Source organism: Crocodylus siamensis, chromosome 13 (genome assembly GCF_052110815.1).
Source record: "Crocodylus siamensis isolate JL-2025a chromosome 13, ASM5211081v1, whole genome shotgun sequence".
In the NCBI taxonomy this organism is placed as follows: Eukaryota; Metazoa; Chordata; order Crocodylia; family Crocodylidae; genus Crocodylus; species Crocodylus siamensis.
The window spans coordinates 36,588,749-36,605,887 of NC_143407.1; the positions used below are offsets into that span (position 1 = coordinate 36,588,749).

Consider the following 17,139-nt stretch of genomic DNA (forward strand, 5'->3'; position numbering starts at 1 on the left):
CAGTCTGCCCAGAGTTGTGCCTTTTTGGGTCTTCATGATTTAAGCTGTATTTTTATCCTTTGGTTCATAAGTTCAGTTTCTAATAACCCTGCTTTAAAGAGAGAGTGGTGGTGCTGGAACTGTGTTTTAACATTTCTCTTAAATGTTATCCATCACTGGGGAAGGAGACTGAACTAGACTGCACAGTGGGGCAGTACAGATCATGTAAGTAGCAGTAGAATGTACTTTCTTGTTGTCTTGTATCTTTAATTTTCTAAATCATCCAAATAATCCTTTCAGGGTTAATATGCCGTGCACTGCCCAGGGGCAGCCCTCATGCTGAACTGAAAGAAAGAACTGTGCTGTCTGGCTCTATAATGCAAGGTAAAGTCTTTAGTAATACAGACGGCTGATGGTAACTCATTGATTCCAGCAGCCTGGATTTCTAACCCTTAAACCAATTGCCCACAATTGTAATTGTGTTTTAAAGATAAACCTAGTCCAAATGTTTTTCAAGCATCACCTTTTTATCAGCAGGTTTTGCTATGCTGTTCGTAAGGTTCTTGTTCAAGAAATGGGGGATCTGTTTTACCTAAGGAAACTTACAAAAGCACGGCACATGTTTTTAATATGACTTCTTGGCTCTTAAGACCTCATTAGTATTTATACAGAACTTTATTTAAATCTCCCATAGAAGCATATGAAAAGATATGTTGTTGTCTGCACTTTTGACATTCGAGCTAACTTGGTACCCATCCAGTGACTTAAAGGCTTATTTGATCCTGTTTAGTGGTAAAATTAGTTCATTATGTAAAATACATACTTAAGTCCATGGGCAGTCCATCTGTCTTAGACATCTGTGCTTTATAATAGACTCATTGGTAGTGTCCAGTCAGAATTCCATCTGCAGGGTATGTGTTCAGTTTGCTCAGTAGTTGCGATTTTTAAGTTAGCAAATTTATCTGCGAGAGCCCCACTACCTAGCAGCATACTAAAGATTTGGTCAATTGTATTTTCTTTGTGAAAGGCACACCCAGAACGACGGCGGAGAGCTTTGAAGACGGTCTGAAGTATCCCAAGCAGATTAAGAGAGAATCTCCACCCATAAGGACGTTTGAAGGAGCCATTACCAAGGGAAAGCCCTATGATGGAGTCACTACCATTAAAGAAATGGGCCGTTCTATCCACGAAATCCCCAGGCAGGACCTACTGAGCCAAGAAAGTCGCAAGACTCCAGAAATAGTGCAGACTGCAAGGCCCATTATAGAAGGCTCCATTTCTCAGGTGACCGGAATCAGTTCATGCTGGGGTAAAAACCTGGGATTACATATCTGGTTAGCAATGTGTGCTGGGTAATTTGCATGAAGAATAATAAGCAGCTATATATAAGATTCTGCTGCCTCCTCTCCCACACATGTTTATATGTTCATCCAAAAGTTACAAGCACCTGCCTGGGCAGTTGTGATTGGCTGGCAGGGTGACCTTTGCTGATCGTGGATTTTTTTTCTCCTTTCTAGGGTACACCTATAAAATATGAAAGTAACTCTGGCCAGTCTGCCATCAAACACAACGTTAAATCTTTAATCACCGGACCAAGTAAACTACCCCGTGGAATGCCTCAGCTGGAAATGATGCCAGAAAACATGAAAGTGGTTGAACGAGGAAAATATGAAGATGTGAAGAATGTGGAGGCTGTACGTCCCCGCCATACATCAGTGGTCAGTTCTGGTCCCTCTGTTCTCAGGTCAACTCTTCATGAAGCTCCCAAATCACAGCTGAGCCCTGGGATTTATGATGATACCAATGCAAGAAGGACACCTGTGAACTATCAGAGCTCTATGTCCAGGAGTTCCCCAATGATGAACAGAGTTACTGAAGGTACGCTATCTTTTCTTGCCCAGCATAGAGTTTCCACTTACAAACAGAATGATTTTCAAAACTTACTCATTTGATATTTTTTTTTTTTTTTAAAGAATATTTTTAAAAATATTTTTTATTAAATCATATTTTAACAGTTCACTTGATTGGGGTTTTTGCCATGGTTCTGTTCACTCTGGGCTGCAAGCCACAAAGGAATTTTTAAAACTGAGCTTTTATTTGAACTGAAATTAACTTTTTTTTTGTCTGCACATTGGGCTTTGTAACCTTCACTATAAAGGTCTTGGCCACAGCATCTTTGAAAGTGTCCCCCACTTGCTGCTTTTAATAATGTTAAGTTTACATTCACTACTTTTTGTGCTTCTATAGTGCTTTTGGTTACCAATGATCTAACCACATTGAGTTACATTTCATTACGTTCTTGTCAAGTAGATGTGGCTGTTTTACAGGCTGCTATAATGAAGCGCGTAAAGATACGACTTATCCAGGGTCACAGTGGACTGGTGACTAGGCTGGGATTAAGAGCCTTAGGGCTAAGTGAAATCCTAACTTTATTGAAACCAATAGCAAGAGCAGATCTGCTCATTTTAATGGGTCTGGGATTGTGTCCCCAGTCACTTATTTCTAACATTGCAATAGAACTGATTTATGCATTTAATTGTATTGGAGGGCGGTGGGAGGAGAGAGGAACAGATCTGTTTGGATTGGGAGAATCCAGATCTTTCAGTAAAATGATCTGAGTTCATTCAACAAAGTATTTGTTGTTAGAAGCTGAAAATGAGAGAACTGTAAGGTTAGTTACATCTACCTGTGAAGTGTTGCTAGTAATATGTTTTCAACTATTGCTAAAAAGGAGCTGGATGTCTGAAAGCAAAGAAGGAAAGGCCCTGCCCACAGTTTGTAATGCAGGTTAAGGCATGATATCCAAAAGAAAGAATATAACATCTTACTTTATAAAGAAGTCAGGCCAGGTTACATAAACAGATTATGTTATAATGTAAGAATGCCATGTACACTGCCTAATGGTCCAGTTTTGTATAATACTCCACATCCTCACTCTTGGCAAACTAGCTTTTGTTGGCAATTCCATGCAAGTTGTAAGGAGCAGTTTGAGGGAGAGGGGGTGTCTGGAGAACAAGTACCAAAGGTAGGTTAAAAAAGAAATAGCAAAATAGTGTGAAAGGTTGTGAATAGCATTTTACTGTGTGTAGAAGCTGTGTCTTGGTTTGTCCTGACCTCGAAAACCACTTTCATCTCGCTCTATTAAGTTGTGCTTAAATGGATTTGTTTAGAAAGTTACACAAGTGCCATTGTCGTTGCTATCGTAGGGGATTCTGTTTAGAGCACCCTGCCATTTGGTCGTAGCCTACTAATGCTGCCAGGTAATACCTAGAAAGTTAAGTCTGCAAGATAAACTTAATTACACACACATGATTTTTAGCTCTTGTGCTTGAAAAATAAAACAAGGAACATGTGATGGACCTGGAAGTAGCTTTAAGCTAGAATTGTTTTTGTTGGCTGAAGTTGGTTTAATTCAGTTGAACCTGTTTGCTTCAGGGGGTAATTACGGCCTTTGCCAGGCTCCCACTAAAAACACCATCTCTCTTTGTGACCTCAGCCTCTTTATTAGTTTAAATTGTCAGGAACTGGACTGAAAGTAGTTTTGTAAAGAGAGCATAAAACGAAATAATATTTCTCCTAGCAAGGAGAGCTGAGCTAGCTAGTTTTTCTTCCAGAGCTGCCTTGTACCCTGTATTTTGTATGCTCTCCCTTAGAAACACCTTGCTGAGCTGCTCTCCCAGAACACTGCTGTTCCAGTCATAGTGCTCCTTGTGACTTAGCTCTGCCCACGTACGTACAAGAAATTAGGCAGATGACTTGAGAGAGTTAGGTAGGGGAGGAGCTGTTGGGACATCTTGGGTACCGTTATCAGTGCCCACATTACTAGTAGTTCCTCTACTTTTGCCCTCCTACTGTAAACACTGGGACATAACTGGCATCCTTTGAGGCTGCGTAGCACCCAGCAGGTTTTGAGTTGAATACCACTGGATGCCCTGTCCCCTTTTCAAGCATTTTAACTGCACAAATGTTTTGCTTCAAGCCTGTTTCTCAAAAAGGAAAAGCACCTTTATAAATACACAAATCATGCTAATCTTTGTGAGCCCCACCCTGTACGTAATACAGATGCTGTAGTAAAATAGGTGTTTGTTTTAAAATATCTAGAAATTTGATTGGATGTATTTTTGCTTACTTATATGCATAGCCAGAGTGAAATGTTTGGAGATACTGTCTAGTAGTTATCCCCCAAACCTGACATCATTTTATTACAATTTGATACAAATGTCCTTTGGATTACTTATTTTAATCTCTCTCAAATCAGTAAGATTTAAAAAAAAAATCAAAGGCCACTGTTGTATAGAGATAAAAGCACAAGTTGAACATTGTTGTGAAAGGTGTGGTGATGCTTCCAGTGATGGATACTATGCAGGTCTGTACAGCCATTTGAGGTCCATTGCTGGTATTTGAAATGGCAAAGGAAAAGGGCTGGTGGAGGGGGAATATCCATGTTTTGCCATGTAGAAAAGGGTTTTAACAGCGCCGCCCCCCCCCCCCACTTCAAACCGGTAAGAGAAAGCTTCAATAATGGGACATTTTAAATAAAAATGTAATTTCCTTGAAGATGCAACTCCAGTGGTGCTGGTTCCTATACTGGCATTTGCCTGAGGCTTTGTACATTCATTACAGCCTTGTATCAGCCTGTCCTCTCTGAATGTCCAAACTTTTGGGTGTTAGTTTTGCTTTCTGCTTGTTTTATCCTGGATAAATCTGCTTACTGTTCCAGGTAAGTTACTTTCATCTTGCTTCTTTCAGAAACAGCCTTTCCTTATTGATGCAATTCCCATTATAAACTCATGGCTGTTTCTCAGTGAAGAGGCAAATTCACTGCTCAAGAGCAAGTGTCACATTATTATGTTCTGAGCTCTGCCACCCTGTGGATGGAGAAGCTGAGATTTATGTCCATTGACCCCTTTCCAAGCACTCAGTTTATCTAATCAAATGCACATTGTACATGTGTTTATACCATGTATCGGATGTTGGATGAAATAGCATTGTCCATGTGAGTGGACTCATAACTGATTTGCCTTAAGAGAATAAAGTCATGGCAAATAAATTTATATTTTGAATATAATTTAAGCAGGATGTTCACTGCCCTTGTAGAAATCGACTGTGTAGGAACTCAGAGGTTTCACTGGCTTACTGGAAATGTAATTTGGGGGTTCTTTGTCAGACGCACTAGCCCTAAGGGCGTACAAAAAAAAAAAAAAGTAAAAAACCAACAGCATGAAGTCACCGTACTTGTTTGTCAAAACATCTCATTCATTTTCCTTGTGGATGTAAGAAGAGATTATTAGATGAGCCTGAAACTTTTGCTTGTATATTGACCTCAGGCAGCGGGGTTGTGATGGATGCAGTATCCATAATTGTGCTTCTAAACTTCTGCTCGAGGCAAACGTACACTTACAGGGGTGAGGGAGGAGATTCTCTCTCCATGTGCACTTTAAAGCTTTAAAGATGTGGCTTCAGGTTTCTAAAATAGAGACTATTACTTATGATTGGGCATTATCTGTGTGAGGGAGCTGGCATGTTAAGCTGAAAGGCCACTTAGCAATGTCCTGCCTTCAGTTGCAACTGTACATCTCATCTAAATGTGTTGGGTGTTGTTGGTTTCCAGGTCATAGCCATACAAGTTCTGATTCCTTGGGTGGTGTTGAGCACAGGTGACATTGCAGGGCTCCGGGTGTGCATAAGCCACTTCCCTTTGGAGCTCAATTCTATTTACAATCTCCTGTATCAAGATTGTGTTGCTAAAAAAAAGTTGTTTTTTTCTTCTCCCTCTCCCCTTCTTCCGTCCCTTCAGCTGGAATGTCTTCTGGGAAGTCTACAAATCATGAAAGGAAAACACCACTCACTCCAACTCAGAGAGAGAGTGTACCAGCAAAATCACCAGTCCCAGGGGTCGACCCAGTAGTAGCTCACAGTCCCTTTGACCCCCATCATAGAGGAGCTACTACAGAAGGCTACAGAAGCCATCTTCCCCCTCATTTGGATCCAGCCATGCCATTTCACAGGGCTCTGGATCCTGGTAAGTGGTGCGGTCAGTACTGTCATGATCTTCGGTAATGCACAGAAAAGCCTGTGTTTTGGAGTGAAGCTGTAAGTTGGACATTCAGATTATAATATATTTTACATGTTATGTTTTGTTTTGAACATTAATGTTTACCTCCGTTAATTTGGAGAGTATGGATCGCAGGAGTTCAATCACATTTCCATTTATAGTACACCCCTGCCCATTCTTATGACTACTTCTCATTAGTTCAGCCATTTACTTCTGCAGTACTTAGGGATTTATATTGTTTCCTCTCATGGCTTTTTCCATAAAACAACGTATTTTCCATTAGACTATGAATTCATTCTCATTGGACTATCACTATTGGCAATGCTGGCTTTGGCCTTGTCAGAGCTGGCCTGGGAGGTTTGGCAACACTTCTCATTTAAGCTTAAGAAATATCTTCATTACAAATGTCAAGCCACTCTTGCTGCACACTAAATCTTGCTTCTCCTCATTCTCAGCTGCAGCTGCATACCTGTTTCAGAGGCAGCTTTCTCCCACCCCAGGTTACCCAAGTCAGTACCAGCTTTATGCGATGGAGAACACACGGCAGACAATCCTAAATGACTATATTACCTCACAGCAGATGCAGGTTAACTTACGCCCTGATGTAACCCGAGGATTATCTCCTAGAGAGCAAACGTTAGCTCTCCCATATGCAGGAGCCAGAGGTATGTCTGCTGCCTTCAGATACTCTTAAAACACGCTTCTGAGGAAGGGGATTGATTTATATGAAACGTGTGGACAAAAAACTGTGACTGGTCTCTACAGACGTAAAAGCAAAACTAAAAAGGGTATTGTAGAAGTAGCAGAATCTTGATGCATACTTACTTTTTAGTAACTGTTTTGCTGGCTAATTTAGGTGGATGCTAGTAAGTATATTCTCATTTCGTTGTTTTCTAACAGGAATTATTGACCTGAATAATATGGCTCCCACTATCTTAGTGCCACACCCAGGAGGAACAAGCACCCCTCCTATGGAGAGGATCACTTATATCCCTGGCACCCAGCTTACGTTCCCTCCCAGGCCTTACAATCCTGCCTCTCTGTCACCAGGTAAGTACTTGGGTCATTATGCATCATTTTGAATCCTCCTATATATGGAGAGAGTTGACCCTCCTTGACAGGCAGCAAGTGAGCGTGATGCTCTTGTTGCTTTTGCCTGTTCACTTTGGATGATGGGGATGCTGTTTCCAGTGTATTATATTGTTATAATAGGAGCCAAAGATCCCCAGTCAGGTCCCTAATGCTTTGCACATACCTTTTGAAGGCCCTGAAGAGCAAACCAAGGGATAAACAAAGCAAAATGGTCAATACTGTGATGGTAACTCAGTGCCTCTCAGGCACCAGAGGCCAGGTTCTACCATCTGACATGTGGGCACAGTAACTTCAGGTATGTGTATTCAAGATGGAATTTAGCTCCAGCTTTCTGCCAGCTGGCAAGCTTCTGACACTGAAGCCATGTAGTAAGTTGAGACGGTTATTGACTGATTCCTTCCCTGACAGTGCACATTAAGGTCAGCTTGCTTAGGCAAGTGTGTGGAGTAGGGTGGCATGACAATGAGCTTGAAAATCCATATGTTTCTGTTGCCCACTTAAAACAAGCACATCTCACATTTTGCTGTTCTTCAAGTGTTTTGTGCTCTTTACTGCTGCTGAAGACGTTTCACCTCATGTATTTTTCCAGGACACCCTACACATCTGGCCGCTTCAGCTGCAGCAAATGCTGAAAGGGAACGGGAGAGAGAGAGGGAGAAGGAACGAGAGAGGGAGAGAGAACGTGAACGAGAGCAGGAAAGGCAGCGAGAGCGAGAAAGGGAGAGAATAGCTGCTGTTCCCGCTGACCTCTACCTTCGGCCTGGTGAGTGCTTATTGCCATGCTTGGATCAGTCTTCTTAAAGTGCAACTAAATGGCTTACTCGCTGTTTGCTGTTTTCAGCTCTGTGGTACCATGTAGCCCTGTTAGCATGATCTCAAGGATAGTTCCCAAGATGTGGAGATTTTCCTTGCAGTTGTAGCTTCCACAGTTGCGTGCTCTTGGGTCTGTTCTGGTTTGGATGGTGTAGGATGGAATCAACCCTGCAGATAGTGTCAACAATACAGTGACATTTAGTACAATGCCAGCTGGAGAATTCCAGTCCTTAGAACGTCTAAAAACTGGCATGTATTTGGAAAAACTCTGACAAAAAAGGATGGAGGGAAGGAAGAGTTGTATGATTACAGTGGTGCATTGTTATCTCCACGGTTGCAACGTGGTTATCTCCACAGTTACACTACATGTTATGAATATATTTTTTTTTCTCTGCACACTGAAGGTACAGAGCAGCCTGGTAGACCTGGCAGTCATGGGTACGTTCGCTCACCTTCTCCTTCCGTCAGAACACAAGAGAACATACTGCAGCAAAGGCCCAGTATTTTCCAAGGAACCAACGGGACAAGTGTGATCACACCTCTGGACCCTGCTGCCCAGCTACGTATCATGTATGTTTCTTAAACTACTGTTGCAAAGAAACCTCTTCGGGGTGAGCTCGTTAGTAAAAAAATATATATATATAAAATTAGCATGAAAAATTGTAGGGATGAAATGGCTCTTTGATGTCTGGGAAATGAACTTGTAGTTTCAACCAGTGCTACTGGAAATGTTAGCTTTGTCTTCGGGAGGCCAGGAGAGGTGTGTTCTGTTCCTATTCTGTGCTCTAATGCAGATATTTGCTTGCAAACAGGCAGCTCACCCCTGGGGCCCCCACCATCACTCCAGGCTTGCCTGCTTCCCGGTACAACACGGCAGCTGATGCCCTGGCTGCACTTGTAGATGCTGCAGCCTCTGCTCCTCAGATGGAAGTTGCCAAAGCAAAAGAGAATAAGCATGAAGGAGGCAGAATAGAAGAGAACATGGGGCGCAGGTCAGCCGTGGTTACTGAGCAGCAGCCACAGGTGGAGCAGGAAGTGCTGGACATGGAAAAGAGACCTGTTCAGTGTCCCTATACATCAGCAGCCTTTTCCAGTGGGAAGTCCCAGGGGCAGTCTTCGTCATCAGTAGTTTATTCGGAGGCTGGTAAAGAGAAGGGGCATTCTAAATCCAGGTACGAGGAGGAGTTACGAACCCGAGGGAAGACCACCATTACTGCTGCAAACTTCATCGATGTGATCATCACTCGGCAGATTGCTTCAGACAAGGATGCACGGGATCGGGGCTCGCAGAGTTCAGATTCTTCAAGCAGTTGTGAGTATCTTTGCCTTTAACTGTGTGTGCTGTCTTATGTCACTTGCTGCATTGTTCTGTAAGAGGTCTGGTTTTGGTTCTTGAAAACTCTTAAATGCTGTGATACTTAAGCAAGGTGGGTGCTATACTTCCCTTCCTTCACAGAATTCAATACTGGATGTGAAGTGACAAAACAGTATTCTTTTCTTGAGGAATGGGAGGATCTTCATAGAGAAATCCAGGTTTTGTGAGAGTCTTGGTGCTTGGAAAAAACCCTTGACATCCAACCAAGTCCAAATTTGCTGCAAATGCCTGGGGAGATGTTAGCCATTCTCTTCTTTGTCTTAAGTCATAGGAAAACAAAACTTAAACCAGCTAGCAATAACAGTGTGCTTCCTAAAAATAATAGCTTTACATATGCAGCAGAAAATTCTCTGTGGAAATGAGGAGAAAAGAGCTTATTTAAATGTTACGGTCATAAAAATAAAATGACTTCTTTATGCAGCTGCACTTCTTGGAACATATGAATGGGGCTTGGTGTTAACAGCCAGTGAAGGGGTTTCAGACGTGTGCTGATTTTGTATTTTATTTAAAAACTTCTCCATTGCTTGAACTTCAGTATCCTCCCACCGGTATGAGCCACCTGGAGATGCCATTGAGGTGATCACTCCTGCAAGTTCGCCAGCACCTGCACAAGAAAAACTCCAGCCCTATCAACAAGAGGTGCCCAAACCAAACCAGGCAGAGAGTGAGTTGCTTTGTAGCTGTAAAAAAGCTTGTCATGTGCCTAGGGTAGACATTTCCTTTTTATCACTTGCCAGGAAAGCAAATGCATTTTAAGTACATGAGCAGCCTTTTAAGCTATAGCTTAAGGCACGCTTCAGTCTTCAGAAGTTCTCTCTAAAGTACGTGTTGTGAACTGCAGAGAGTGAGAACATCGGCTCAGTGCATCAAAAGTGTAACGATCTTTAGTATTCCCTAGTTATGCACCGATACTCCTATGAGAGAGATTGGGTGTATTATTCCCATTTTGTTTATGGGGAAAATGCAGTAAATAGAATGATTTGACATCCAATGGACAGTTTGAGATGGTTAGGGCGAAAACTCAGAATTTCTGGTTTTTAGTCCCAGCCTAAGCTCACTTAACTGTACTGCTCCTCAGTGGAGTACCTTCTGATTAAACACTGTTAAGAAAATGCTTTTATTCAGTTGAAAAATATGCTTTTTAAACTTCCAGTATATTGGCTGTCTAGGAAAACATTTTAAATCTGGCAGACTGTGTGGGGCAAGGCTGTAACACTTTAAGGTTTAAAATCTTGGTGAAAGATGTTAGTGATAGTTTACTGAGAGTTCTAAGCAAATGCGGTGAAATCTAGCTAAACACTAGAACTCAACTTTCTGTTGCTCCTTTGTTTCAGAGGATCCGATACACGAGCAGCAAGGGAGGAAGTGTAAAAAAGCTCTTAATTGTTCTGGTTACATGAAATCTCATGTGGGGAATGTTTCAAATACTCCTTTCTATAAGTACTTGAAGTACTGTATTTTCTTACATACAACATTCTCAAAATATAATACACACCATGAGTTTTGGAAGGCAGAATGAAGAAGGAAAAAATCTCTCCCCATAGTAAGTTAACTGAATACCAGGAGCTAGGGAACCAATTTCCAGCAGCTGTTTTTGGGAAAAGGTGAATGTTGTATTCAAGAAAATACAGGTTTTTGTAAATCTTAAGCTTCAGTAACAAGCCCTATATAACATTAGTGTCTCATTAGACTGGTCTGCTTCTTTTATTTGAAAACTAGATGATCCCAACAGACAGTATGAGGGGTCGATTCATCGGTACAGGGCACAACAAGAATCTCCATCTCCCCAGCAGCCTCCACCGCCTTCCTCACAGGCAGAAGGGGTGGCACATGTGCCCAAGACCCATCGTCTGATCACCCTTAATGACCATATCTGTGTAAGTTATTTTGTGTGGGCCTTTTCTGAAATTGGTTAGTGTTTCTGGAACTTAGAAGCGTTACATGTTCTGTTACAATAGTAAGTTATAGTGGATGGGGGTGGAGGAGTGGCGCTGGCATGTTCTGCAAGCACATTATGGGCGTTACAGCTATGTTGGCATATAGCACCAATTTCAGTTCTTTTAAATGCACTCAGGGTTGCCAAACCATTGACTGACCTTTTTCTCCACCCTCAATTAGCAAATTATTACACAAAATTTTGCTCGAAACCAGTCGGCCTCCCAGACCTCCCTGCAGCCTCCCACAAGTACATTCCAGAACTCAGCTCCTGTTGCAAGTCCCACGCCCCTTCGGGCCAAGGCACCCAACCGCTACAGTCCCGAGTTGCAGTCACAGTCTGTCCACTACCAGCGGTCTGCTGCTAGGGTATCTCCTGAGAATCTCTCCGACAAAGGCAGGGGAAGGTAAAATGACTTTCTTTTTCCAGTTTGACTGTAAATCTGTCTATTGCATGGATAAGTAGTCAACCAAAGTTAATTCTGACTTAGGTTCCAGTTATTTGAAGTCAGTATATCCCTTAACCCTTCTTAGCCGTTTTGAGACAACTTGCATTTTACATGATCTTCAACATATTGGAGGCATGCACAGTACATGTCTTACAGTTAAGTGCAGTCTAGCTATTCAGCATAGTTTACAGCCTTTTCCCCATTGTGCTAGATTCCCTTCACATCATCTCCAGTCTTTGGAAAGAGGGAAGGCATTTAAGCATAGAAATAAATATGTGGATTGTTTTTGAAAGATCCTGAAATATCCCAAAGCCTTTCACAGACCTAAATTCGTCATAGACAATGTAGGATTGATCACTGGTTATTGTAACAAGTGAACTGCTTGTGTTCTTGCTTGTAAAGAATATAATCTCTTTGCATTTGTAAATGTAGACCTGGGAAGTCGCCAGAAAGAAGTCATGTCTCTTCAGAGTCCTACGAGCCCATCTCACCCCCTCAGGTCCCAGTTGTGCATGAGAAACAAGACAATGTTCTGCTGCTTTCCCAAAGATCTGAGCCTACTGAACAGAGGTATGTCTAAAACCTGAGCTCCTCGGGGAGGGAGCAAGTGTTCTAGTTCTCTGCCTGGAAACAGCAGCTCTGATTTTCAGAAGGAGAGTAGTGTGTGTGCGTGTTCTGTTTGACGAGGGTTGGTTTTCCTGTTGGTAAAAATTTTCATGTTTGGCTTTTAATTTAGGGTAGATGTTTCCAAAAGTTTTCCTAAAAATCCAGTTCTTTTGGAACTGGAGATTGATTTCCCTCTCTTAAATTAGCAGCACTGTTTAGGCCTAGAGTGAAAGTGGATAGGAAACTAGGAATTTGTTTTAATTACAGTAATTCTAGAGGCAACATGGTGGAATAGCTAGGGCGTTGTTTTCTGATAGGAGACCTTAGTTCAGTTCCTGAGTAATCTCTCCATCCATCAACTTCCTTGTGTATATTAAAGGAAGGTTGACACCTATCAGTAGCGCAAACTACTTAAACATCTGAAAATTAAATGCACTTGGCAAGTTGCTGGTTTGGCAGGTGCTTGGGCAAACCCCAGTGTGTCTAAGAAGTTGGAGACTGTAGCTGAGTGTCTAGAACTGAGGTACGGGAGCAAATGTGTATTAAAATATGTTGGACCTAGCCCCCTGGTACAGACTCAGATTGTAACATTTAAAACTGCTGAGAAGAGTAATACATGTTGAGTTCCTTCTTGACACCTGTTGGTCTCAACAGGACTGACTCTCGCTCTCCTGGGAGTATAAGCTACTTGCCTTCGTTTTTCACCAAGCTTGAAAGCACATCACCAATGGTGAAGTCCAAGAAGCAGGAGATATTTCGTAAGTTGAACTCCTCTGGTGGAGGTGACTCTGACATGGGTAAGTGAGTTGGGGACTTCTCCTTTACGTTGTATTTTCCAACATAAGTCACCCCTGAACTGCAGTCCTAAAAAATCTAGCCAGTTTTTGGTTAAACAATACTAGAAATAAAAGTATAGATAAAAAACACAACTAAAATCTGACCGTTTTGCTCTATTTACTTTTGTAGTTGAGAGGGAGGAATCTTGCTTCTGTAAACCAAGGACAAGTATTTAAGCGTGGAACTACCAAATGTTTGTTGAAAACTTGGCACTTCTATCTCATGGGATTTACTTGGTTTTCCAGTTTGATACCCACTATATGTAAAAACATGCTTGTCCACAGTTTTGGTATTGTGTTCCTTGGAGGCTTCTCATTTTTGTGTTCTAAAAACTGCTCTAGTTGTTGGCCACCGCTGTTCAGGGTGTCATGATGGCAGCCTTTAGCCCTTGAATATGCAACTAGTTTGGGCTGAAGAATCCGATGTGGTGCAGCATACCACCAGCCCTTGTTGTAACAGATTTACTTAGCCTTAGTCAACACACATGGCCTTTCAAAGTTGGATTGAAGGGAATTTAATTGACTCCTAACCCTTGAATGCTACGGTCAGAACCCATCTCTTGTGATGAGCAGGAAGGTAGTGTTTCTTCCACAGAAGTACATGACTGCTCTGGAAAGTCTTTTAAATGTTGCTCTGTTATAGCTGACAGAATGGGGCCTGTCTTGTAAAAAGTCTTTCACTTATAAGTGAGTTCAGTGGGTGTGTTTTAGTACCAATGTTAAACCCATGTTGTCTCATTCAATGAGAAGAGAAACCTAGGGTATGTAATAAGGGTGGTAAATGTCCTTTTTATTTCTAATGGCCCCATTAGGGTATGCAGCCTATTTTTGTTCTGCTGCACTAAAGTTTTGGCTTAACTCACATCTACAATTCTAGTAAGCGAATGTAGTATATGCCACTGACTTTGTTTGACATTTGCGGCGTGTCACTTTTGAGTCAGTCTGCATTTTTGTATTGTTACAGATGTCCCTATCACATTTATCATGTAGGTCTACTGACCTGATTTTTTTTTTTCCCCTACTTACTCCAGCGTATCTGTGAACAGTGTTAAGTAAATACAGATGTAATATCAAAGCTGTAAAATGCACAAAAATAGGTATATTCAGGTCAAAAAATATATGCCTTTTTCAAGTGCAGTGTGAAATATGTGAAACATGGAAAAGCCATCGGTCCATCTAGTCCCTGGAAGACCATTAAAGGAAAGCAGACTGCCGGTGATTGTTTTATAACCAGACAGTAAAGCTAAACCTTTTACACATGGATTGACTCTTCCGAGCAATAGCACCTCTCTAGTCCTGAGAACCTCCAGTGGTGAAGTGAAAACAGATAAAGGGGACGAATAATCAGAAGCCTGTTTAATTACACTCTGTGCATAAAACGTGCAACAGGCACCAGTACTGCAAAACTAACTTCACCACTCTGCTTTAATTACAGCAGCTGCTCAGCCAGGAACTGAAATATTCAATTTGCCAGCAGTCACTACCTCAGGTAAGTCTTTCAGAGAAACATCAGTGGCATAATAATTTATGGAGAGTGTAAAAATGGCATAATGCCTTTTTTATGGGTGCGCTGGGAGGCTGAGAAATGATGGGAAAATGTAGCATTGAATCAGTGAAGTTCTAACTGGGAAAAATCCTGTTTCAGTACATTAGGGGAAAGAAAAATGATTGTAAAGGGAATTTAAGCAAATGTCTCAACTGGAGTTTAGGCAGGAATGCTATTTTATTTTTACTGTAGCTTTACTTTTTGCACAGATGCAAAAACCATGCTAGCACTTTTTCTTTGGCATCTCATTTAACTGGGATTATAAATACTCACAAAATCCCAACATTTTATAGTTTAAAAAAGGTTATGATGCCTGGTCATAATGTAAGTGTGATTGTTAGAAAGGAAGACATTGAATCATGAATGAGGTGCTTGCTGCATTTATAGCAAATGCTCTGGTAACTCCCCATCCAAGACAGACCTGGTTTAACGTGTAATTCATATTAAGATTGTTGCCTCTAAGTTAAGGTAGAGAAAGGTGGTAAAGGTTAAATGTTTCCCTTTAAATTTAATATTTTAATTCACAAAATGAAATTCCAACACAGCTTGGGATGTTTCATGAGAGAAGTGCTTCTTGCTGGGTCTCCTCCCATATAACCGAAAGATCTTAATTGCTGCAAATTTTTTAATAATATTCTGTCCAAATTGGCATATTTAACTTCCTCTGCTCTTTGTTTTCAATACACATGTAAGTAGATGTTGTCCGCTGACATTTAGTGGCATAACTGACATGGCTCTTTTAACATGTGCTGGCATGTCTAACTCCTAGCTGTTGTGAGCTGCTTGGAGCATGTAGCTTTGCATAAATTGCTCACCTTTGTTTTTTCCATCTCTCTCTTCCTCTGTCTCTCTCTCAAATCTTCTCCCACGTCCCTTTGTAAATCTTTTGAGGTGTATTTTGTCCTTCCCCTCCCACCCGTCCCCATATGTTTTCTTCCTCCTCCTAGGTGCGGTCAGTTCTAGGGGTCATTCCTTTGCAGATCCTGCCAGTAATCTGGGTCTGGAAGACATTATTAGGAAGGCATTGATGGGAAACTTTGATGACAAAGGGGAGGATCATGGAGTTGTAATGTCACAACCTATAGGGGTAGCACCTGGCAGTTCCAACCCTGCAGTATCAGCAAACAGTGAGACCCGTAGAGAAGAAGCTAATCCATCGCCCAATTCAGGTGAGATTTTACAGCTCCGTCAAATTGTAGGGCCTGGAGACAGTAACTGTGGGGTGGAACAGAAGGATTGAAGTGAACTTGAAGCAACAAAAACACGAATCCGTGCCTGCTGGCAGTGCTGCAGAGATAGTGTTCCTGCCCTCTGGGCGAGGACACCAGTGTCAAGGCTCTTCCCATTCACAAAGCAGATTCACCAACTCCAGAAAGAGTGTTTTCCAGTACTCCTTTGGGAGCACAGCTGCTGTGATGAGCAGAGGGCATGAGGGGGCATGTGCTGCACCTTCAGCATTGCAGTACAGAAGATGCATACCTGGAGCAGCATGTGTGGTAACCAGGGAGCACTGGATGAAATTAGGCAGCCTCTGAAAGAACCTTGGTTTTGTGGCCATCTCAGCTGAAATGGCCCCCTCGATGATGGGAGTCAGGATTTAGTAGCAATGGGGCATAGGCAGCAAATAGGAGCATCAGCCTGCAGCTCCTGACCAGATTGGTTTGTTCTAGCGAAACCCTCTAGACAGATTAGTCTCCTAGATGTCAGCTTATAAAAACCTGCTGAGTTTAAAATGCAGTATGCCTTTTTTGAAGAAAATCAATAAATAACTTTTTTTGGTGTGTGGCTTCTATTTCCAGGAGTGGGAGTCAGCAAGCAGAAGTTAATCGGCAAGTCCAGTAGCAGGAAGTCTAAATCTCCTATTCCTGGGCAGGGATATTTAGGAACTGAGAGACCTTCCTCTGTCTCATCTGTACATTCAGAAGGAGATTACCATAGACAAACTCCAGTGTGGGCCTGGGAGGACAGGCCTTCATCAACAGGTGAGAAACAGTGCCAGAAACACTAAAAATAACAACTAGAAGGGCAGTTCTATTGGGAAGTTAGACACAGCTAAACACGCGTTCAGTGTGTGGGCTCAAACAATCGCAGCATCCAAGGTCAAGCAGGGAACTTTATGAATTGGATGCTGGCAGAGAAACAAATGGTCTCAGTAGGAGGCAAGAGCATTTCCAAAAGAGACCACTGCCAGAGGTCAGTCAGGCTGTAATGAGTTTAATTTGCTTTCCCCAAAGTGATTCCTATTCTCTACCAGTGGCTGAGCCACCTCCAGAGATGTGAAATTATTTAACTTTGAGAACTGAAATCAAGTAATTTCTATCTAACCCCCAAGATCAGACCTCCATTGACTGGAACAGTGAGGGGTATAAGCATAGCCGGCTGCTGAAAAACATTTTTTTTTTTTCCTTCTTCCAGAGCACTTTTAGTCCCTGAAACTAAGTCCACTGTATTGT

The 17,139-nt window shown here is 41.9% G+C and overlaps 1 protein-coding gene across 5 annotated transcripts in view; it reads left to right on the forward strand.

Moving 5' to 3' along the window:
- The window catches only part of NCOR1 (nuclear receptor corepressor 1), a 98,537-nt gene that overhangs the window by 80,593 nt on the left and 805 nt on the right, over positions 1-17,139 (forward strand). For all 5 annotated transcript variants that reach the window (XM_090025790.1, XM_090025791.1, XM_090025792.1 and 2 more), the window contains 17 exons: positions 280-363; positions 1,007-1,263; positions 1,497-1,857; positions 5,777-6,001; positions 6,490-6,699; positions 6,935-7,084; positions 7,716-7,889; positions 8,344-8,509; positions 8,752-9,251; positions 9,850-9,978; positions 11,034-11,191; positions 11,433-11,656; positions 12,131-12,268; positions 12,959-13,101; positions 14,576-14,629; positions 15,634-15,855; positions 16,486-16,668. In XM_090025790.1, coding sequence (XP_089881916.1) covers positions 280-363; positions 1,007-1,263; positions 1,497-1,857; positions 5,777-6,001; positions 6,490-6,699; positions 6,935-7,084; positions 7,716-7,889; positions 8,344-8,509; positions 8,752-9,251; positions 9,850-9,978; positions 11,034-11,191; positions 11,433-11,656; positions 12,131-12,268; positions 12,959-13,101; positions 14,576-14,629; positions 15,634-15,855; positions 16,486-16,668 — 3,378 coding nt within the window. The remainder of the gene's footprint in view (positions 1-279; positions 364-1,006; positions 1,264-1,496; positions 1,858-5,776; positions 6,002-6,489; positions 6,700-6,934; positions 7,085-7,715; positions 7,890-8,343; positions 8,510-8,751; positions 9,252-9,849; positions 9,979-11,033; positions 11,192-11,432; positions 11,657-12,130; positions 12,269-12,958; positions 13,102-14,575; positions 14,630-15,633; positions 15,856-16,485; positions 16,669-17,139) is intronic.